The sequence below is a fragment of the Neomonachus schauinslandi genome, chromosome X, assembly GCF_002201575.2.
Source record: "Neomonachus schauinslandi chromosome X, ASM220157v2, whole genome shotgun sequence".
Taxonomy (NCBI): domain Eukaryota; kingdom Metazoa; phylum Chordata; class Mammalia; order Carnivora; family Phocidae; genus Neomonachus; species Neomonachus schauinslandi.
Window position 1 is genome coordinate 20,525,738 of NC_058419.1, and position 23,463 is coordinate 20,549,200.

At 54.2% G+C, this 23,463-nt stretch overlaps 1 protein-coding gene across 2 annotated transcripts in view; it reads right to left on the reverse strand.

Annotated features, from left to right (window-relative positions):
* Positions 1–8,345: 8,345 nt before the first annotated feature.
* The window catches only part of BCORL1 (BCL6 corepressor like 1), a 42,315-nt gene continuing 27,197 nt past the window's right edge, over positions 8,346–23,463 (reverse strand). For both annotated transcript variants that reach the window (XM_044911767.1, XM_021685737.2), the window contains 5 exons: positions 21,965–22,131; positions 20,874–21,019; positions 13,465–13,542; positions 12,131–12,284; positions 8,346–8,641 (listed from right to left, as the gene is read on the reverse strand). In XM_044911767.1, the coding sequence (XP_044767702.1) occupies positions 8,359–8,641; positions 12,131–12,284; positions 13,465–13,542; positions 20,874–21,019; positions 21,965–22,131 (828 nt within the window). In that variant the 3' untranslated portion in view covers positions 8,346–8,358. The remainder of the gene's footprint in view (positions 8,642–12,130; positions 12,285–13,464; positions 13,543–20,873; positions 21,020–21,964; positions 22,132–23,463) is intronic.

A 23,463-nucleotide genomic window follows, 5' to 3' on the forward strand; every position in this document is an offset into this window, starting at 1 on the left:
CCCCCCCCCCCCCCCCCCCGCCGCAGGATGGCTACTGCAGACCTCGAGTGAACCGTTGGCTCTCATCTCCCAAGTCGCGCACCTAGCCCTGACTTCCACACCAAGAAGACAGGAGCCAGTGGATGTGAGCCCCCCGACACTTCTCCTGTCCCAACAGGGTTCCCTGCTTCCATCTTTCCTTTCTGAGGACGTTTCAACCCATCCTCTCCTAAGTGAACCCCTCGGCTTCACTCCTCCTTCCCCTTCTTTGAATTAGCTTGCCTCTCTCCAGCCAGATTTGGGGGCAAGGCTAAGAGCTAAGACATGGCAGCCTCAGAATCGATTCTATTATCTGGTGAATTTGGTTAATGTGAATCAGTGCCCCAGGCCCTTGGCCATGTCCTCAGTAGAAAACCATCCACTTGACCTAACTACCTCCCCAGGTTGTTCTCTCTCTCCTTCTGGTCGCTGCCAAGCCTCCTGTGTTCTCTCCCACTCTCTTCCTGTTCTTCCCTCTTCTCTTTCTGGAAAGGAACCATTTATGGGTGTGCAGGTGTATTTATTACACGTCTCCAGCACTTGGCATTAAAATGCCTTTTTCTAATCTGTTTATTATGACAAATTCCTGATGGTGGAAAGTGAAACATCCTGCGAAAGAGTCACCTTAAAAAAAAAATTTGCACAAAGGCGCTGCATGGGTTAGGGGTGCCCTGCCCCCCCCAAATTCCACAGAACCCATCATCTGAGGGTCACTGATACCCTTACCATGACATCAAATGTCGTCCTCACAGTTCTCAGTCCCCGTGAGTCCTGGCGGCTCGTGACACCACTTCCCACCCCCTCGGGTAGCGGCCGCACTCGGGCCGCGCGCGCTGAGTGTGGGCCCCCCCCCCCCCCCCCCCCCGGCTCTCGTCCGTCTCCTGGCTCTGGCTCGGCTCTTCAGGGGCGGCTCTGAAGTCAAGAGCTGCAGCTCCTGCTTACATTTCTAGCGGCCGGCTGGACGTTTCCATCCAGACGCCTGTCCTGCCTCAAAGACAGCCCCTCTGTCAAACATGGATTTAAAACAAATGAATTTTAAAGTCTTTACACACATACACACACACACAACCTTTCCCCTCAAAAAACAAACAGAAAGCTGTCATGACTTGCCTATTTCTGTTCATTGTACCACCATTTTCCTGACCTTCTAAGCTTGACATTTCAGAGCCATCTGATGGCTGCCTTCATTTGACCCTGTCCCCTCCCCCATCTCCTGAAGTCCAGGCCGTTTGGCACGTCTCTGAAATCTCCCCTTTCTTCCACATTCCCAGAGCCTCCAGCCTAGCTCAGACTTACCCAGAGCTCATCCCCCCCTCCCAGGCACATCAACACGCACCACGGTGTGAGCTGTCTCATCCCCTCCGATCTGCCAGGGCACCGATTCTGTTCTTTCTCTGCTAAAAAGCCTTCAGTGGCTCCTCATTGCCTCTAGGTAGGGTGATACTCAAAATACTGAGCCTCCGACCTGTTGTCAGAGACAGCTGGGCATTAACCCTGTATTTGCTGAATCTTGAGGCAGGCCAGGGGTCCTGGAGGAGGGAGGAGGGAGCACTTGCAGGCTCAGGGCTGTAATTCCAAAAGTGAGGTCCCAAGTCATTGACCTGGCAAGGCCCTTCCCCATGAGGTCCCAACTGACTTCCCTAGTCGTCGTCTCACTTGGTTTCCCTGACCCCCAAGGTACTGCTCCAGTCAGAGTTAGGGATTTGCTGGCCTTTGAGCTTGCCTCTGTTTGAAGTTTCCCACCTCTGTGGTTTTGCTTTACTTGGTTCTGCTCAACCAGAATGCTCCGCGAATCCTTTAAGACTCGATTTGTGGAAGCTGCTTCCCCACACCAGCCTACCGTTACAGGAGTTCTTCATTTTACATTCGTAGCAATTGCCGCTCTTTGGGCAACTGATCACGAGCAGCCTGTGACATCTCCTCTGTTATAATCACAAACTGTTAGTTAAATCTTCAATGACCTGGACCTATTTTGTCTCCCCAGTTAGTGTGTTACCTTCTGAGGGCGGGGGGGGGGGGGGGCGTGGCACCCACAGCAGGGCACACTACGAAGCATCTAGTGAGCACCAGCGAATATTGCCGGTTGAGCTGGTGAGAGATGGGGACCAAAGTCTTAGGCTGGCGACCTCTGACCTCCCCCCTGCACAGGCACTCACCCCAGGTGCTCCACTGCCCAGGGCCAGCCCTCCCTGGCTCAGTGCCCTCATGGTACCCCCACTCCCACCCCCCCAGCCTTGCACCCGAGAGTTGTTACTACTTTGAATATCCCCTGCCCCTAAAGAAACTTCCCTGTCCAGTTTCTTTCCTAATTCAAAGTGTTAAATTAGCTCATCTGGTTAACTAACCTGTGCTGATCTAGTTACGGGAGAGGGCTGGAGGAGACCCTCAGGAGACAGGTTCATTTTGACCAGAGTCCTGTGGCAGCACCATCCTGGCCTCTGCGATGGTGTCATGGAGTCAGGAGCCGGCTCCTCACCCCCAGCAGCCGATGTAGTACAGCTTCCTCTGGGCCCCCACGGCACTTTGCGTATACCTCTTACTGTAGCACTTAGCACATGGTAGCTCCTTAGCTATGTGTTCATGTATGTTGCCCCTCCAATAGACTGTGAGCTCCTCAAGGACAGGGACTGTGTGTTAGTCACTGATGTATCCCCAGCGCCTAGCACAGTGCCTGGCACACAGTAGGTGCTCAATAAATGTTTATTGAAAGAAGGAATGAGTCTTGACTCTAATCACGGGGATTTCAGCCCTACACTGGCAGGCAGAAGGGGGGAGGAGGAGAACAACCCAGACCTGGGGGCTTTCACAGCTTTTGGACCCCTCGCGTGATACCGCAGGCCGCTGCTTCCTCGCCCGTGTCTGCGCCCACCCCCCCCCCCCCCCTCCGCAACAAGGCTCCACGAGGAGGAACCCGAAGCCGCTTCCAGCTGTGCGCCGCTGCCACCGGGAGCCGCGGGCGACTCCTGAGCTCCCGCCCTTCGCCCCGCCCCCTTCCCGGCACAGCTGCGGCACTGTTTCCTCACCCCTGGGGGGAACCCAGTGGCCGAAACGTCAGGCCCGATGGAAGGGGCGGGGCGAGAAGTTATTTTCACCATCCTAGGTCTTTCTGACCCCATAGCGTATTTTTAAAGAGGCGGTTCGGCTGTCGCTGGTTCCAAAGCTGCTGGACCCGAGGTGGGCGAGCTCATTCTCCTCCCGCTCCCACGCCTGCGAGGCCCCGAAGGTCGCAGCCTGCGAGAACCCCGGCCGCGGGCGCGCCGGACGTGGGGACCAACGTCCAGCAGGTGGCGCCGTCGAGCTGGCCATGGCGGGCTGCCGGCGCAGGAGCGCCGGGGAAGGGAGAGGCGGCTGGGGTGGGGCCCGCGTCTTCCCGTCCCTCCGTCCCGACTCTGCGCCCCCGACTGTCCCAGGGCGGCTCCGGCCCCCACCAAGGCCTTGCACGGCCCCGGAGCTTCGAACTTCCCCACCCCTCCACTTTCCAGGGAGAATTTAGCAGGGGGCTGAACGCCCTCTCCCCATTGGCCTGCTGCGTCCGGCCCCGCCCCTTCCCCCCTGTGGCCCCCTCCCCCAGCCTCCGGGACAGGCAGGTGAGCACGCGGTGGACCCGGCCTGGCGCGCCCCGCCGCCGCTCTTCCCCGGTGGCGGGAGGGAGCCTCCGCCGCCGCCCCCCCTCCCCTCCAACGCCGCAGGGCGCCCGGCCCGGCCCGCCTCCCCACCGCGGCCTGCCTCTAGCTGCACGCCCGCGAGGCGCCGCTTTCCACCTGGAAATTGGAGAGCTAGCGCGGCATCCGATTGCCCCGGAGGGCCCCGACCACCCGCAGCGTGAGCCCGGGCTCCCCACGGGGCCGGTGCGGGGCCGGTGCGGGGCCGGGGAGGCGTCTGCACCCGGCGGCCCGACGCTGCGGCGTGCCAGCCCCCCTCGCGGCGGAAACCCGGGGTCTAGGAGACCACGTGGAGTCCTGGCCCACCCCGCTGCGGGGTCCAGAAGGCCCGAGCCCGGCACCTCCCCCGGGCTGCTAAGCAGGCCGACCTTGGGGCGGACCCCATTCCCCCTCTCACACACACACACACACACACACACACGCCTTCGCAGGGGCGGGACACAATAGAACACTCAACAAGCTCCCCTGTTACAGGTTAGATTATGGAAGGGGCGGTTTACTGCCCAATTCGCCCCCCTCCAATCCAAATGGGGATGTGCCCAGAGCGGATGGTCCTTTCGGCAGAAATACGGAGACTTGAACAGGGCCTCCCTTTAACCCTGCACCCCAAAGAGGAACATTCTGGTAAAACCATCATTAACAGTAGGCCCACGACCTCGGCACGTAGGAGGAACTAACTTCAGCTAAACAGCCGTGTTTGCTCAGTACGATTCCCTTCCTCCGTGGGTAAATGGAGCCCTGTTTGGCAGATGGAGCAATGAAGACAGAATGGTTAGGTTCTCACCCGAGGTCAGCCTGGGCGGGAAGTGCTGGAGCCGGCGCCTTCCCCTAGGCCGCACTGGAAGGATGAGGCGATCCATTCAGTAAGAGGGAGGCCACCGCCCTCACTCCGGTCTGGAGCGGGGATGCAGAGCCTATCACAGCCCATACCTCCTGCCTTGGTCTTCCCACTCTGGCAGAAGGGCAGTGAGGGGTCTTTAGGAAAGGTGTGGGGAAAGGAGTCCAAAGGCAAGAAAACAAGGAACTGCTGGTTGGTTTTGCTTTTAACTCACCTCCTTTCTGCAGGGAAATAAAGGGCTGTGTGTGCCCACACACCCAAACCCAGACGCCCATGGCTGTCCCCGGCTCCCCAAAGGCCCCTCACCCATTCCCCTGGGGTCATTCTGACTCTGCCCGCAGCATCTTCCCTTCTGCCTTAAGTGGAAAGCCTTACAGTAAGTACCCTCACCACTCTCCCTTCGTCCTTTCTTCTGAATCTCAAGCGATTACCTTTCTACCTCTCCGTCTGGCCCACCTCCCAACACATTTTTACCAGTTTATTCAAACAAAAACAAAAAACCCTCTATGGTTACCCAGTTTAAAGTTTTCCCATGGTTCCCCATCACCTAAAGCAAAAGTCCAGACTGTGCTCCTTGGCATGCCTGGCAGGTCTCCTGCGCCCTCCCTCCCAATCTGTCCCCTCCAGCTGCAGTGACACTCAGGTGGGTTGTGGTTTCCTGCACGTACTACCCTCTTGTCTCTAAGCCTTTGCTCCGATTGTCCCCTCAGTTCAGAGACTCTTCCCTACCACCCCTAATTCCTGTTTTTCTACTGAAGTGTCAACTGAGCACCCTCTCCCAGGAAGTCCTTCCAACCACCCCAGGGCTCTTGCCCATCCCTTTGAGCTGAATCCTTGCACTCACCACATAGCTTTGGTGACCTACTGACATATCTGATGTCTTAACTGCAAGTTCCAAACAGAGGATTGAGCTAAAATCAGTGCTGTTATGCGGTTGTTTGGAAACATGAAGCATCAAGATCAGAAAGTGGGTAAGCAAAGGCCAATGAGGAAGATTAATGCTGTGGCTCAAAGGAATGGATGTTCCTCCACCTGGACAGAAAGACCTGGGGCTTAAGCAAAGGGCAGCTCACAGTTCACTCCGGGGGTTGGCTAGCCTCCAGTTGGCCAGACCCACAGATCCCCTCACCTGTACACTGACAGGGTTCCCCAGAGACTTAAGCCACAGGGAGAGGTCCTAAGAATATAGCTTAAACACCCCAGACCTATCAAACATCCCCTTCCCCTCAACCAGTAACAGGCCCATTCTGGAGCCAGCAGTCAGAAGGAACTGGAGCTTCTACCACTGCTTTTCAGAAGTGGGAAGAAAAGGTGTAAAATCCAGGATGGGCATCTTGCCTCCACAGTAGCTGGCTCTTAGGAAGCCAGAACCACGGAAGGCCTGCACTGTGCGGGTGGGCAGGGGGAGCACGGGCACAACAGTGACGGAGTGAGAAGACTGTGTGCTCAGATGCAGATGTGGGTGGCCCAGGGCAAGGGAACCAGCAGGCAGGTGATCTCCTTGAGTTAAAGAGGGTCATTCCTTATAGCCTAAAAGAGGGCTCCTCCTTCCAGTCCTGCTACTCCTGTGGCAAACAAGGAACACACACACACACACACACACGCGTGCGCACACACGCATGGCTCAATGGACGCAGGTAGTCCATTCTTCCCACTGCTCCCTGTCCCCGCACGCCACCAGGATGTGCCCCTGCCTTGTCTTTTCTTTCCAGATCTTGCCCCAGTGGCCCCAATATTCACTAGCCCCGCCACCTTGTCCTCATTTGTGGTACCCAAACTGCAAGGCAGGATCAGGGGTTTCCCATCAGGACGCCCATCTGTTTTAACCACGGAAGAGCCAATGCGGGGAGAAGAGTAAAGACAGGAGACAGAAGCCCTGACACAGGTTTTTCAGTATGCAAGTGTTTTTGACTCCACAGCCAGTTGCTTAAAATGAAACATAAAGGGCAGCCAGAATACACACCCAAATGCAAAAAGGTAAAGGCAAACATAAAATAAACCACACAATACCATGAACTCCCACAAAACCAAAAAATTAAAACCCAAAACCCCTCAACTTTATATATATATATATATTTTTTTTTTAAAAAGGGAGAACAGCTGTTCAAAACCAACTGGGCAGTATGGTGGGGGTGGGGAGCAGTCCTACAGAAGGGGGCCTAGAACTTCCCCCTGGGAACAAAGAACAAACACAATACAAAGAAAATAACCACCAATGCTCCCACATGGGTCAGGAGTCTCCAGAGAACAGATTGTCCCACCCTCAAACTGGCTTTTTTTTTTTTTTGCCTTTTTTTTTGTCTTTTTTTTTTCCATTTTCTTCTTTTGTTGTTGTTTTAGCACCTGTACAATAAAACTGTACCATCTCCAACCAGAGCCGGCCACAGTGAGGCCCTCCTGCCTTTGGATGGTACATACTCTCTACAAGGATTGTTTGGAAAAAATAGCAATTGGTAGAAAAATAAGAACAGGAGTAGGAAAGACAATGCCACAGAGCGGGGCAGGGACAGGGAACCGCCCCCCCCCCCAGCTCCTCCCTCTCTCCCTCTCTCTCCCAGAACAAACCCAGCGCAGGAGGCCAGGAGGGAGGCCTGGCAGGGCCCCACAGTCAGCCCCAGGTCCCTTAGCAGGAACGGAGCCCAACCTCCTGCCCTCGCCTAGCAAACAGCTGAGGCCTGGATCTCACATCTGGCAATCCGTCCCAGAGCCCTCTGCAGATTCCAAAGGAGAATGGGGGGCAGAGGGAGAAGCAGGGAGGAGAGAGGAAGGGGGTACTGAGTCTGACAAGGGGGAGAGGTGAGGGTCAAGGGCTGGGAGCTGAGAGGCTCAGCATCGAGAAAGGGTGAGGGCCGGAGGGGGTGGGGTGGCTGGAGGAGGGGGGTGGAGATGTGGGTACAAGCCCATATTGTGCATTCTTGAGGGGAGCAGTGAAGGAAGTGTGAGGAGGGGGCGACCTTAGCCTTCAGGCCCATCTTGACTCTCCCCAAATAGAGTGACCCATTAACCCCGCCCCCCTCACAATCCGCCTCTCCCCAGAAACACTAATCTCAAGGTAGTGGGGCTGCTGCAAAGGGCAGGTGGTGAAACAGAAAAATGGAGGGGGGGAAAGCACCAAAGCCTCAGGATTACCCTCAACCCCCCAGCCCCAGGCCAGCACCAGCCACCTTCATTAGTCACAGGTCCTCAGGGCCCCCCTCCACCCACCCCTCTTGCCCCCTCCCCAGTGGGGTGAAAACAAACCTGGGAGTCACTTTGTCAGAGGGAGGGGGCAGCTCCAGAGCTGATCAAGAAAGACAAAGAAAGGAGGTGAAGAAAGTCCCTCAATACAACAAGTTGTCTCAAATCGTCACAGTGATACAGACTTATCAGAAACCAATGAAACAATACAAATTAAATACTAATAAAATAAATACTATGGAAGACAGAAGAACACAGGGGAACGGAGGGGTCACTCAGAGATTTGGGCTTTTCTCATTTCTCCTCCGGACAGGCCGAGGCCACCCCAGCGCCCAGGTGTGGTCTTGGTCACACACAAAGGAGGCCAGTCCAATGGACCCTGGCGCCACCTCCCACCATCCCCGGGACCTCTTGTCCTCAGATGTGGAGTTCAACTTTCCACTCCCATCACCAACCACAACAACAAAGACGATGACAGGGAGATGAGAACTAATCATAACCGGAAAAAAAAACAAATCCAGTCACTAATGCTGGCATTGATAAGGCGGCTTCTTGTTGGTCCGTATTATTGCCTCATTCTGCAGTCTGGTGCTCGGCGGCGGGGGGGAAAGACCCGGGGGGTGGGGGAGGAGAAAGAAGAAAAGGGAGCGGCCATTGGCCTGGTCAACTGTTCCAAGGCTGGAACTCCACCTCAGACCCCAGAAGCCGAAGGAGCTCGGGCTCGTACCGCACCAGCTCCACAGTCTCAGAGGAGCCTGGGGCTGATCTGTCGTCCATGCCTCCGGGCCTCTCGGCTGGGGTCAGAAGCTGACTGGAGGCCACCTGCCGGTAGAACTCAGCCTTGGGCAAGGTGGCAATTTCAAAGTGCGGGAACCGAGCCTGAAAGATCCTGGAGGAAAGCTTCAGCCTCTTCAGGACGTCGGTAAAGAGGAACCAGTTGCAGGGTCTGGAAGAGGCAAGAGTAGGAGTTAGGGAAGGGGGTTGGGGGGAAGCAGTGGGGTGCCGGGAACACTCCGGAGGGCCCAGGAAGGCTGCCAGTCTGGCTACCCCCGCCCCCAAACTAAACCATGGGCTCCTTGGGTGTCGCTAAGGTAAAACTTTCCTGTTCCCTCCAGTGGCCGAACCGCTTTCAGCTCCATCTCCAGCACTCAACCCGTGACTGACCTCTTCCCAAAAAGTGGGAGCGGGAAGGAAAAGGGGCCTTCCAGAACCTAAAACTCAGAGCAGGCATCCCCAGGCTTTCCCCCACACCCCGCGACTTGGAATTTACCATCTGCTGGGACCAGTTCTTCCCCCAACCCGACCCCTGCTCCCCCGTCTGGTTTCCCTTTCCTGTTCTCCTGCTTCCCCTGCCTCCTTGTTCTCTGAGACCTTCCCCAACAGACGGGGAGCCGTGGAGAAAGGCCTAAACTGCGGGTAATCTAAAAGGCATTTCTCTTTGGCTCTGGAATGCATTAGACAAGTTTTTTCTCCAGCGGCAGCACCGTCCTTTCTGTAGGGCGGGAGCTCACATTACAGCCAGTCTGACTTTGCAGAGCACACCCGACTGGGCGGCAGCCTGGGGACAGCTGGGAGGGGTGCTAGAGAGGCCGCTCAGGGGCCACAGCTCCTCCCTTTGACCAAACCAGGAAGACACGCTGCATCCCCGCGTTAATGGGCCCCATTCCAAGCCGGTCCCTCCTCCCGTGGCACTGTCCAGCTCCCAGCGGCCGCATCGGCCTCCCAACTGGCTGCCCTCTGCCAAGAGTCACTCGGCTGCACCCCCACCCGCCCTCGCTGGATCCTCTCTTACTATTCGTTTTCTAAAAAGAAAATCCGACCTTCTCACTCCCTGAACTGCTTTCCATGGATCTCCACACCTCCAGCAAAAAAACACAAAAAAACAAAAAAAAAACAAGCCTCCAAATTCTTTACAATATTGCAAGACCTTTCAAACAGGACCCCATCCAACCTCTTCAGCCCAGTCTCCCCCGTCACACACACGCACGCACACACACTGTATCCCCCCACCCCACCAAGTGCCAGCCATTGGATGAAGGACAAGCCCTACTTTCTGAACTTCCTGAACTTGTTAGCCTTTGCTTGTACCACACCCTCCATCGGCCTCTTGGGCCCAGCTCAGATGCCAGATCACCTGTGAAGTCTCCCCCCGCAACCCCCCCCCCCCCCCGCGAAACTGGTCACTTGTCCCATCTCTCACCGTCCCATGGCACTTGGTTCATACCCCCTTTATAATCCTTCGAACACAGCCTGTCTCAGAAAGGCTACAAAAGCAATGGAAACTGCTGTCTCCATGGCACAGGAATGGGGGCTCAGGGTGGACTGGAACTCCCATCATTCACTTGACACCTTGCTCAACTGTGTGACATTTTTATTTTGTCTCTTATTAGAACTGACTGTATACTCGTCTGTCTCCTCCACTAGCCTGGAGATGCTCTGAAGACTGTATTCTGGCCCTTGGGGTTTGCCCGGTGCACCTGCTGAAGCCACAGGTACAGGACGGACTGTTCTGCACACCACATACCACTTCTGCCCAGACTCACACCCTTCTCCCAAACATGCAATGCCTTCCCAGGGACGGTAAATGCTCTTTTCGCACCATCAGGAAATGGAGTGCTCTGGGTTCAGAGGAAGGGACTATAGATACCATACACTTGGACCATCGCTTTAAAAAAATGGAAGAGAGCCCTCAGAACAGTTGGTAATAAGAATTCAGCTTTGCTATGATGATTCCGAAGGCAGTTATGAACCCTGCAGGGCCTCAGGGTCATCATTCTACACCTTCCTTACTCCTTTTTTTTTAAGATCTTATTTATTTGAGAGAGTGCGTGCGTGAGCACCAAGCACAGAGCGAGTGGAGGGAGGAGCAGAGGGGGAGGGAGAAGGAGGGGGGAAAGAATCCCAAGCAGACTCAGCACTGAGCACAGAGCCTCACTGGGAGCTCGATCTCATGACCCAGAGATCATGACCCGAGCCGAAACCAAGAGTCAGGAGCTCAACCGACTGAGCCACCCAGGCGCCCCTACACCCTCCCTACTTCTTGGAGAATCTGTATTTCCCATCGTGCTGCAGCTGTGGGGAAGGGCAGATTCCAAAGAGGCACAGGAGGACGGGAGGCCAGACTGGCAGGAGACCCAGCTTTGCCCGGACCAAGCTCTCAGCTGAAAACCTGCTCGCTGCCTGGCTCTCTGCGTGGCCAGTGGCCCTCGGTTTCCCCGTGTTCCGTCCACACCTGATGCACACTACCCTGGTCTTTTTACTGCCTGGGGCTCAAGATCCTGTTTCAGAGAAGGAGGTGCTGAATACTCTGGAGGAATTAATTAACTGTGCAATACTATAGCCCAGAGGCCCTGCCCCGCCCTCGGGGATCAGCTGATGCCCAGAAGAATAAGGACCAAAAGCCCCTGAAACCTGATCCCTACCAGTGTCATCATATAGGCTATTTTTATTCTTATCAGGCCCTGGGGGAAGGGATGCACAGAGCCTTGTGGCCCAATGGTTAGAGTCGTCAACTTGAGGGACTCACTTGAAGGGCTCCCGATCCCCCGTCCTCCCCTCTCTCTGCCGTGTGTGCTTCATGTACCATCACTTTTTAAACAAAAACAGGGTCGGGTACTTTAAAAATAAATTATCAAAGGAAAAGTATCCTTAAGAGTGTTTACAAAGGTATTTGAACTATGTGAAGACACCAAGAAGAAGAAAATACTGAATGATGGGGGCTAAGAACGAAAGCACAGGTCATCCAGCATCCTCCTAAGGAGCACGGCCACACGCTGCCATCCGGTGAAAGCCGACCAGAACCACAGCCCCGCAGGCCGACCAACTCCCTTCTGGATCATCAAGTAAAGATTAAACTGGGTTCGGTCTAATGGTGTCAGGTATATTCTAGTCTCCGAAAATGGGTGACACCCGTTAGTAATATCCAGTCATCTGAGAGGACACTGCTCGTGCCATCATCTCGTCAACACGAACGCTCCGAGAAAGCAGCCCCTGGGCTCCTTAAGGACCCCAGCAGCCATGGCAACCATATGTCGCGGCTTGTCCAAGAATCTCAGTTTCAAATATTCTGTCTGGCTGTTCCCAGAAACCACAAAAATGTTCCAGAGATTCTAATAGTTCATCAGCCCAAATATCTCCCAGATCATCTCTTACACCCAGGAACAGCAAGCAGAATCCTTCAGAGAGCGAATCTAGATTTGGGGTTTGGGAAGGACATACAGTCAATACATCCGGAGCTTACAGCCTCTGTTCCGAACGTAACTGAGCAGGGCGGGAAAGTCAGGCTGGCCTTGGTCATATGTCAGCTTCCCCGAGCTCCAGCATTTGCTCGCCAGGTCTGGGCTTCCTTCTGGAGAGCTCCACCCTTCCCAGGGAGGCAGGCCAGGGGTTGCCAGGATCCTGGCACTCGGTTCCTGGAGATCTCTTAGACACTTACCCTCGGGACACTGACACTTGGAGGTTGTAGCAGGGGAGAAGAGGCTTGTCTGAGAGCTCAAACATAAAATCATCCTCTTCCACATCATCTCCTTCTTGATCAGAGTTCCCGGGAGGATTGTGCAGGAGGTCACAGGCAAAGCCATCTTTTTCCTCTGTAAGGAGAGCACATGGGATATGAGGACTTAGCTATATGCACAAAACTGAAGAAAAGAAATGCTCCAACAAGAAAAGGGGCCTGGGGGCGCCTGGGTGGCTCAGTCGTTAAGCGTCTGCCTTCAGCTCAGGTCATGATCCCAGGGTCCTGGGACCGAGCCCCACATCGGGCTCCCTGTTCCGCGGGAAGCCTGCTTCTCCCTCTCCCACTCCCCCTGCTTGTGTTCCCTCTCTCACTGTGTCTCCCTCTGTCAGATAAATAAAACTTTTTTTAAAAAAAGAAAAGGGGCCTGAAGGTGGGTGATTAGGAGATAAACAACAAGCCCACAGACCCCTGGTTGGGGCCCAGTTTCGCTGATCCCATGGCTCCCACCCTTGGGAGGGCCCATGAAAGTTCTATCCCTGGGAGACATTATTTTGTGGCCAGAAATTCATTATACTCCTCCACCTTTCAGTTGGAATAAAGCCAGGTGATATGAAGCCTGCCGATACTACCAGCAGTCAAAGACAAGGTAGAAAAACACCTGCCGGGCCTGCTGGGCCCTCAGAAGCCGGGAGAGGCCGCTCAGCCAGTTCCCTTCCCCAGCCGGCATGTCTGGGTGTGGCTCACTTCATTCCATCCCAACCTTCTCCTGCTCCAGCTTCCCCAGGGCTTCGGGGGTGGCCACCTCCCCCAATCTGCAGCCCTGGCCCAAGGGATGACTGTGAGCTGATGGGGTCACAGATAAAGACTCTTCCAAGAGAGGAAAGCCTGGGTCAGAGGCTAAGGGCTCGGGAGAGGGCAGTGGTCTCAGAAAGTGTGCACGGTAGGGGCAGGGCAGGGAGGGAATGAGAGTGGCCAGTGTGAGCAACGCCAGAAGAGAGGATGATGCACAACAGGGGCTTCTGGCAGGGTTAAGACAAAGCAAGGGAGGAGAAGGGGCCTTGGGGGACAGAGAAGGAAAATAATACCCGGGGCAGAAGGGGGAGAGGGCTAATGAGGGGTGGCTTTGTGGCATCTGAGTCTGGGGGTAGCATGGGCTAGGGTTTGGGTTGAAACGGTCTGTAAGTTACTAACAGATGGAGAAAGGCTGCCTCCACAGGTTCACTCCTGTCTTTGAGAAAAATCCATGAAACCCAAAGCAATCCCCCATCTCTGAGCCATAGGCAAGCATGGAAGGAATCCGACTCCAAGCTTACCCAACACAGAACTGCTGTAAAAGTCCCAGGACACGCCAGGGTCACCCTCGGCCCGGCCCTGAAGATCCGAGAGGTGATCTGATGAAAGAAGAGAAAGCAGTGAGACAAGGAGGGTAGGCTGGAGAAGGATCTAGACACAAAGTACGTCCATAGAGGGCTAGGAGGACGGGAGAAGGGAAGGAAGGACCACAAGAGGGCCTGGGAGCTACGAGAGAGAGATACATTTCCTGCTGTTAATCAGAGGTTGCCAACCAGTAGACAGGAGCCAAATCTAGCCCACTGACCACCTGGAGTTTGGCCCAGTGTTTTAAACCAAAAAAAAAAAAAAGTTAATTAACGTTGAAGTTTTTAAAATTGAGAGATTTCACCTAAAAATCCGGATTTCCAACTTTTCCTGAAAAAAAAAAAAATCAGAAAATCTGGCAACACGGCATCCCGCATTCCTGCATGTCAACAGTTGGCTGGAGGGAGAGGCGACATGTGCGTTCTCCGGCTCAACAGTCCCCACCCAGCCTGCTCTGCTCTCCTCCATGATCAGCCCAAAGGCATTTAGGTCTGGGATCCCTGCTCTTAGTGGTGTAAGAACTGGACTCTGCAAGCAGAATCTTAGACCTATCCCAAGATTTCAATTCCCCCTGCAGGTCACAGTGTTCATATAGCCAATCAGGATCTCTCCAATTCAAAGTAAGATAAGGAAGCATAATTCCTTCTGTTTCATCTTCGGAAAACATGGGGGAGAGGGCCAAGTTTATCCTCATAAAAACCTTTTGCTTCCACTCCTAGGTATATACCCAAAAGAATTGAAAACAGGTGTTCAAACAAAAACTTATACACAAATGAATGTTCATAGCAGGTCTACTCACAATAGCCAAAAAAAAAAAAAAAAAAAATGAAAAAAACCCAAATGTTGTTAAGCTGATGAAGGGATAAACAAAACATGGTCTAGCCATATAATGGAATATTATGCAGTTATAAGAAAAAACAAAGTACTGAATGAACCCTAAAAACATTACACTGAATGCTACATGAATTAACCCTAAAAACATTACACTGAATGAAAGAAGCCAGACACGAAAGGCCATATACTGTATGATTCCATGTATATAAAATGTCCAGAACAGGCAAATCTAGAGAGACAGAAAGCAGACTGGTAGTTCGGAAGGAACAGGAAGTGACTGCCTAATGGGCACAGGGTTTCCTTTTGAGGTGATGAAAACGTTTGGAAACTCAGCAGGGATGGTTGCATAACGTTATGAATGTACTTAATGTCACTCATTGTACACTTCAAAATGGTTAAACTAGTACATGTTTTGCTCTAAGTATTTTGCCACAATAAACATATTCTAAACCACCTCTGCTTACTTGACCCGAGGACAGACAGCAGGTCGCCGCCCCGCCTCCTTATTTCCTGGCTGAGCAGCATCTGTGCGATTGTCTCACCTCGCAACCCCGCGGGGACAAAAAGCAGGTTTTCATGACAAACTCAACCGTGTCATCTGTGGGCCTGTGGCCCCGTGGCTGCCAATATGCTACCTAGCCCTGCTGGCAAGCTGACTTAGCTCTGTATGCGTGCTACCTGGCCTCAAGCGACACCTGGGCACAAGGACGGGCGAGAGTCCAAAGGGCATGGGCGACCTGAGGGCGCCCTCGCTGAGCCAGATCCCAGGGGGAAGGCGGCAGCCCCTCCTGAAGGCCCGAAGCTAGTCTCCCCCAGTGAAAGGCACCACCACACTCCAACAGCCTGCCCTTCTGGGTCACACATCCTCTCAGCAAAAATGCCTATTAGCTCTTGTGAGCTACTGAAAGAAATAAGTTTTTAGCAACCTTCTAGGAGATTACAGCTTTCTTCTGGCAGGAAAAAGCAGCCAGAGAGAGCTTTCAAAATAATGGCTGAGCAGCTACAGTGAGAAACCTTTAGTCACATACATTGGATCTTTTTCTATGTACTCGGCAAAACAACGCTGAGGTCACGACTGGCCGTTTGGGCACTTTTCTGGACCCCGTGCCCCTTGAGACTTGGAAGGAGTCTCTGCCAGAAGCATCAGTTAGGTACGTGCCCATTCTGTGCCTGGCCTTGTGCCAGGTGTCCTGGGAGAGGAAGGTGTGAGAGCCGAAGTTTCTAGAAGGCGGGCACCACGTCTGCCTTGCTCATCGCGCTCTCCCCATGGCCTAATAAGCCCAAGTTCTGGGCACATCGTAGGAGCGCAATAAATACACGGGGAAGAAAGGGAGGGAGGAATTACCACGAGGTGAGACCGAAAGTAGCGTGCTTGCTTAACCAGCAGGCCGAACCATACAGGTCCCGATGACTGCTGCCCCTGCCCCCCGGGGAGGTCACACGGGGACTCCGGCAGGCGGAGCAGCCCTCGCTCACCACATTCCTGGGGCTCCTCTCTAGGGCCTGCCTTCAGAGCCCCCAGCATGGCACAGGCCGCTACTTCTCCCCGCAAACCTGGGGCCCCTGCAGGTGAATGTGCCTTTCCGAGGCAGCCCGGTGTGAATCGGCAGGAAGAGATGCGGCCGTGGAACAGGCCCGCGAGCTGCGCCTCAGAAGCAGCTGCGCCTCAGAAGCAGCTCCGGCCCGCCTGACGGTGCGGCTTCCGGTCCCGCCGCCGCACACGCCTCCGCGTACAATCAGGACAAGGAGTGCCTTGCCTCTCCCTTGACTGGCCCTTGCCCCCGCCCACCACGTCCAGTCCTTTACACTTTTCCTCTCCTCCAAGAAGTGCCCTCAGCCCGGCAGTCCTGCTCCCGGTACGTGGCCGCGACAACTGCAAACAGGTGCTCACGCCCATGCGCGCACACGTGTTCCCAGCAGCACCGGCCACAACCGCCAGCAGGCGGGCACCACCCGCACGTCCCGCAGCCGGTGAGCGGCGACAGCATGCCAGAGCCGTGCAGTGGCATTCTCCTCAGCCTTCAGAAGCAACTACTGCAACATGCCACCACGTGGACGGACCTTGAAAACGTGACCCTACGTGAGAGATCGGACTCAAAAGGCCCCGTGTTGTGCGACTCCACTTACATGTAATGTCCAGAATGGGCAAATCCAGAGAGACCGGAAGTAGATGAGTGGCTGCTGGGGGCCGGGGGCGGGGATGGAGAGCAGCTGCTTAGTGGGTGTGGGCTTTCATTTTGGGGGTGATGAGCATGTTTGGAACCGGATAGAGGCAGTGGCTGCACAACGTTGTGAACGCACGAAACGCCACTGAATCGTTCCCTTCCAAGCGGTTGATTTTATGCTCTGTGAATTTCGTCTCCACAAAAGAAAATGTTTTAACTACTCAGTGCGAGCGGTCACCCTGGCAATCAGAGTTTCTCTCTTTCCCAGGGTCCCACCATACCGTAGCTCCCCGTGTCCTCCAACCAAGTCACCAGCCAAGGGACATGAAAGGGGAGAAAAACCAAAAACAAGCAGTCTTCAACACGGGGTCATATGGCAGAGGTCTCCGGCAGGAAAAACAAAACCTGTGATTCAGTGACCTCGAGGGGGTACACTGCTAACCCTTTCATCAGTGGAAGAAAAAGCAGTGCCGATATTTCCTCAGATGCTCCAAACCAAACTGCAACAACTCCCCTCGGCCCCCACATTCCTTCTGACAGAGCAGAGACACGAATCTGTTTTCCCTTGACTAGCTTGGATATTATTCTTTTCTTCAAAGGGTCAAAGGCAAATCGGTCACATGCCTGCCTGTAATTTGGCCCAAGGAGAAGGTCTTCCAAAGGCCTCTCCGAGAGTCTGGATGGCCTGGTGCTCCAAGCCTGAGGACGAGAGAAAGGGCTCTGCTGCCTGACCTCCAGTACCTGAAACCAACAGGGGGCTCAATAAGCACGCGGATGAGTGAACGGATGAGGGGTGCCGCCATACCCTTCCTGATCTCAGGAGAAATGGGCCTCACTTTAAGCCAACTCAATAAAGAAAAATCCACACTTACAACCCAGATGCAAAAGGATTCACTCCAGGATATTTGTAAATAATGACATTCCTTTGTGTATTTGAAAGAGGATTCGATTCCCAGACTTTTCCAAAACAGGGGCCTTGTGCAAAGAGAGGGAAGCTCTACACCATGAGCAACACCGAGGCTCGTGCTCATCTTCTCCACCTGCAGAAAATGGAGCCCTTTGCAGCCTACCAGGATGCGCCTTCATCTTTGGCCCAGTGGGATCTCCGCCGGGGGAGGAAGAAGACAATCTACAGAGAGTCTGGTCAGGCAAATGCTTGGGGATGAAAAGCAAAAAGCTTTTTAAATACCTCAGCCAGATAGGCAAGGTTAAAAAAAATTAATAAATCCAGGGGCGCCTGGGTGCCTCAGTTGGTTAGGCGACTGCCTTCGGCTCAGGTCATGATCCTGGAGTCCCGGGATCGAGTCCCGCATCGGGCTCCCTGCTCAGCGGGGAGCCTGCTTCTCCCTCTGACCCTCCCCCCTCTCATGTACTCTCTCTCTCTCAAATAAATAAATAAATTTATCTTTTAAAAAAAATTAATAAATCCAGAAGTCCACCCAAATGCATCCAGGTTTAGGGGCTGGGGAGGGGGGCAGTGAGGGGAAATGCCTCCCAAACTTCCAAGCCTAGGGTGCCTTCTGCAGCCACTATGCCACCCTGTGCAGTGGTTCCGTGAGATTTGCTGGGGGCGGGGGGGGGGGGGGAGGCTGCTGGGATTCAAAAAGAGAGAAAAATACGAGGTTCAAGGAATTAAGCTCCTGATGACTCACATACAATATTGTGAATACACTAAGTGCCACTGAACCATTCACTTCCAAATGGTTAGATGAGGTGAATTTCACCTCAATTAAAAAAAAAAAGCTTGAGTATTATCGTCTCATCCCCCCAAAACAAACTTTGGGCCCAAGTCCCCTCTCCCAGGAGCCTCTGACTGCTGCCCATGCCTGCCTCCCCAGGGTGTTGGGCCAAAGTCCTAGCCTGGCTTGCCGTCACTGTCCCAAACAGCTGGCCGGAGATCTGCCTTTGATGGGCACTTGATATTTGCATGGAAAAGAGGTGGCCCTGTTCCAACACTCCCTTCAGTTCCTGGCCCCCATTACGGCGCTGAAGCTCCGTGCCTATGAGGCTGAGAAGCAGTGTTAAGATTTGAACGAAGGTGTTTGGCCTGGACAGGCTACCAAGGGCCAGAATTAAGAAAACTCTTCTCTTGGGGCACTTGGCTGGCTCTGTCAGTAGAGCATGCAACTCCTGATCTCAGGGTGGTGAGTTAGAGCCCCCACGTTGGTTATAGAGATTACTTAAAAATATAATCTTAAAAAAAAGAAAAGAAAAAAGTCTCTTGATTCTGCAACATGGGCTGGCATTTGGGTTAGTTTAAGAAGGCATCAAAAGGCTGGCTAGTGGTTGGGATTAGCTAATGGAAATGAGAGGGAAAAATGTGTTTCTAAATTTTTAACTACTGAAAATGGTTTCAACATTTGGATTCCTTTGGGATTTTGGAGAAGGGGTCAGGGAAGAAAAGAGTTTGTCTGCTTACTAAGGTGGTCAGATAGCTTTATTTGGATCCAGAGAGCCCCAAGACCCTCGGGAGGGCAGTTTCTAGCCCCAGGAGAAGCCCCCGGATTAAACCTGTTGATCAGAGACAGAGCTTCGTGCAGTGTTTTTATCATGTTGAGAAGTTCTGGGTGTTCATCTGTGCCAGCTTCTCCTGGTAATCAAGTCGAGGGCAGGTGTGTGTGTGTGTAAGACAGTGCACGTGGCACATGGTATGGGAGAAAAGGCCACAAAGGGTGGCTTGCCCTGAGCCCTGCGCCTCCATGACAGTGCAGTCAAAGTGAACAAGAATCATCACTGGCCCAGGACAAATGACGAAACGAGCATCCCCAAACTGCTCTGCCCTTCACGGACGGGGGCCCGGGACCCCAGAGCTGCGAGGAGGGAAAAGGCAGTCCTGCCCCTAGCCAGAAGGGCTGGGTCCCAAAGGGAGGCCTGAGGCCTGTACACGGTGACCAGTGACTGCAGGATCTAGCTGGCTTGACTGGGGGCTGGATGGAGGCTGGCTGAGCAGGGGTCAAGGTCTCCCTCCCTGGCCTCCCATCACTTCCCCTTCAGCTTTTGTTAGTACGAGGTGGTGCTTCCCACCTAGTCCTCCTCCCGTGGGGACCTTTAGTTCGTGTTCCTTTGTTTCTCCCTCCATCATCAGCTATCTAGTTAACCTTTGTTCAAGAAATAAATGATCCCCTGGCTGGGAACCCAGAACTGTATCTTCGGGGAGGTGAGCCTTTAGGACTAATGAGGGCCACAGCCTGGGTGAGAGTGAGTGGTCTTGAGCAAACCCTTGGTCCTGTGGGCTCCCGCTCTGAGAGGGGTTCAACCACAAACACGGAAGCCTCCACAGAGGGGCAATGAGACGACTGCTAGCTGTTTCAGGTCTGCCCAGCGCTCTGGCAGTCTGAAGAAGAAACTGCTAGAGCAAGGGCCGAGCTGTGATGTCACTAAGGAGGTGGGGTTCCTTCATTCGGTCAAGTCTGAGCAGATTCCCAGTGAGCATGCCCATACTAGACTTCCCTCCTTCCCTCTGCCCTGCTGCCCAACTCGGTAGCGGTATCGAACTGCAGACAAACAGTGGCTATCCACTAATGAAAAAATAAATGCATGTTGCCTTGTGGCTCTTGCCATGGGCCTGAACACCAGGCACTTTTCTCGAGGGGCCAGGTGAGGGAGGAAGAACGAGGGACAGGGAGGCGCCGAGGGAACGTCAGTTACCACAGGCAGGGGCTGTGAGACACAGAGCATCAGGGGTGCCTGGGCGGCTCAGTCAGCGAACCGTCTGCCTTCAGCTCAGGTCATGGTCCCAGGGTCCTGGGATCGAGCCCCGCATAGGGCTCCCTGCTCCGCGGGGAGCCTGCTCCTCCCTCTCCCTCTGCCCCTCCCCCCACTCATGCACGCACAAGCTCTCTCTAAAATAAATAAAATCTTTAAAAAAAAAAAAAAGAAATACAGCATCAGGAGGCGGCCCAAGGGTTCCACTCTGATCACCAACAAGGAAAAAGTACAAAGACAAAAGCAAAACGCTAAGTGTCATTTCTTTGTAACTAACATCCCACTCAGAACAGGGGTCAACACATTTTGCCCACAGCTCAATCTATTAGTGGGGCCACTGTCTCCCAAGGAGGCCTACCCCACATACCTCACTGGGAAATGGGTCCCTGTGGGCTGCCATGGCCCTGAAGAGGATGCATGCGATATGGACACTCATGACACAGGAATAAGAGGAAGTGGACCTCTGGGCTTTTTAAAGTGCATAGAGATTTCTGAGACACTTCAAGAAAAGCCTGTAAAGAGGGCTGACGCCCCTCATGGGAGCTGTTTGAGATGGAGGGAGGTGAAGAATACCTCCTCAGGAGTTCAGGAATGAGAGGCCAACCCCAAGGATGATGGCTTCAAGCCTGGGCTGCGCTTACCACTGAGAAAGCGCTTCATGGTGTCGCTGCTGGCCAGCTTCATGGCTGTCTGTCCCGAGTAGGTGGCCAGTGTCGGGTCAGCCCCATAGGACAGCAGGAGCCAGATGGTCTCCAGGTTGTCGTTGACCACCGCGTCATGAACTGGCCTGCAGAGGTGATACAGGGTGAGGATAATGGATGGCAACCTGGGTGTCTAGCACCGGGCTACTTCCTCAGGGGAAGGTAACGTAAGATGAGCCCGGAATAATGTGGGTAAGAGTTAGGGTAGAGGAACCACCTCTGAACTGTACCCACCATCAGATCTCCCCACTTCCTTCTCCTCTCTCTGCCTCTTTCTCCTCCCTCCCATTTCTCTCTTATGTTCTCCCAAATTTTGGGACAGTCCCTAAGGTGCACTGTAGCCCCACTGGTTGCTCTGGAGTTTGGGAGAGAACGGGCCCCCCTGACTGAGGATAAACTTAAAGCAGATGCTGGGGGTATGAACAGAAAGATCTGGATGACCACCCTGGAGCAGGGATGAGCACAGTGGTTCCACACACTAGGTGGCGGCCAAGCAAAGCCTGCGTGCTCTGACCCAAGTCCCCTTACTTGGTAAGCAGTTCATGTCTCAATGTGGCCCAGGAAGTAGGCCCTCTGATACAGGCGAATGGGTACAGTTTCTTTAAGACACAGCAGGTGTGTGTTTTTTTTTTTAAAGTGTACAGACATCAAATCAAGAATCAAATCTGGGACGTGACCCTAAGGTGGGCCTCCCCGTTCCTAAAGCCTAAGACTCTGCCGAAGACAGATGTACCACCGGGAGGATGTGAGGGACGCCTGAGTGGTGTTCCTGGTAAAGCTGCATTTGACAGGATGATCCCTAAATAACCCCAACCTCTCCTTAGTAACCGATGTGGGCTGGCCGGCCAGGAACTCGTCCACCCCTGCCCTAAACCGCTTCCCCCTGCAGTCTGTAGTCGGCTTCCTGAGGCACTTCCTGACAAGGCATGGCGTGCTGCGAAGGTCCAGGCTGCAGCAAGTTCTCTGGAGTGAGGGGCTGAGCCGGGGGGGGGGGGGGGGGGGGGGGGGGGGGTGGGGAGCGGCCTTCTTGCCTCGTGCCATCCTGCGCGCTGCAGTTCACGTTAGCCCCGTGCTCCAGCAGGATGTTCAGGATGTCAGTCCAGCCCCTGGAGCAGGCCTCATGCAGGGCCGTGTAGCCAGCATTGTCACGGTGATTCACGTCTTCACTGTCCTTCTGGAGGCAGTAGAGAACAACATCCTGTAGGGACACGGACAGCTCCATGAGCAAAGAGAGGCCTAATTCTTGAGATCACCCCACTTAGGCTCGAAGCTCTCCAAATGTCCAAAGAGGAAGTCTTAGAGCCTGCACTTTATCCCGGGGAATAACGGGCAAGTCTCAAAATCTTTCGTCAACGAAGTCAGCCCTGAGGTGCCATGGCCAGGGCCTGAGCTCTGGGCTAGTTCCTTGGAAGTGGGGAGACACATCTTATGACCAAGGATACTCACTCATCTGGGTGGGGGTTGTTGGGGCGAGGTCTGCAGAGAGGCTCACCTGCCCACCTGGAGCTCAAACTCTCAGGCCTCAACTCCCCAAGCACCGGTTCCCTAAGCCGGGCCTTTGTAAGACAGCACCAGCCCAGAGCAACGAGGCATGTGGCGGCAAGCACGGCCTCTGGTGGTAATTGGAGAGCAAGGAAGAAAAAACTGGTTGAAGTTCTATCTCTGGAGGCTAGTTTTAATTGTTTTCAGCACCGTCCCTGGATGTTTATCCCAGGGCAGTCAGTTCTAGCCCTCCCCTCAAATCAGGATTGCTCTGAGCATAACCCAGTGTGGTCATTCATTCACAGAGTAATGATTAGCTTCCCTGGGCTACACGACAAGACCAAAGGCAGGACTCCAGGACTAGAAGCACCCCAGCTGGTCTGGGATGAAGCTGGTGAACCAGCTGAGGGGGAGGGGAGAGGCAGCCCCTCTTCTGAGGGGAAGACGTGGGCAGCAGTACCAGGGGCCCATTACCAGCCCTCTCCCAGGCCCTGGGGACACAGGTGGCTCAGGCACCCTGACTGACAGCTAGCTCACAGGCTAGCCGGCTGGAGCAAGTGAGTGAGAAATGAGAAAGTGCGTGAACCAGCAGGCGATGTGTGCCGGTGTGGGGGGTGCGGTCTCGTGGGTGTACAGGAACTATCCCGTTCCCTGCACTCAGGAGAGCGCAAGGCCCCTACCCTCCTCACCAATGCAGACAATGCTGGCCTCTTCCCTCAGGCCTCAGACTGCTCCTCCCGCCCTCCCCTGACAGGCTGCCCCACCTGCTCCTGTCCTGTCCTGGTTGGTTCTCCTGCGGTCTCCTACTTGCTGGTTTGGCCCCAGGTAAAAGAAGATTACACTTGAGGGCAGGGGTTGGTCATCTTTTTTCCTCAGATCTCTCTTGGCACCTACCCCGGCCCCCAAACCAGGCGCTCAAGAAAGATGGGCAGCTCGCCAGTGAGCCACTGCCAAGGTAGTTCTCCTGTGCCGAGCAGCCTGGCTGGGAGTGCGACCATCTTTAAATGAGTCAGTTATAGGGATCGGAGGCCTTAAATCAAGGCCTACT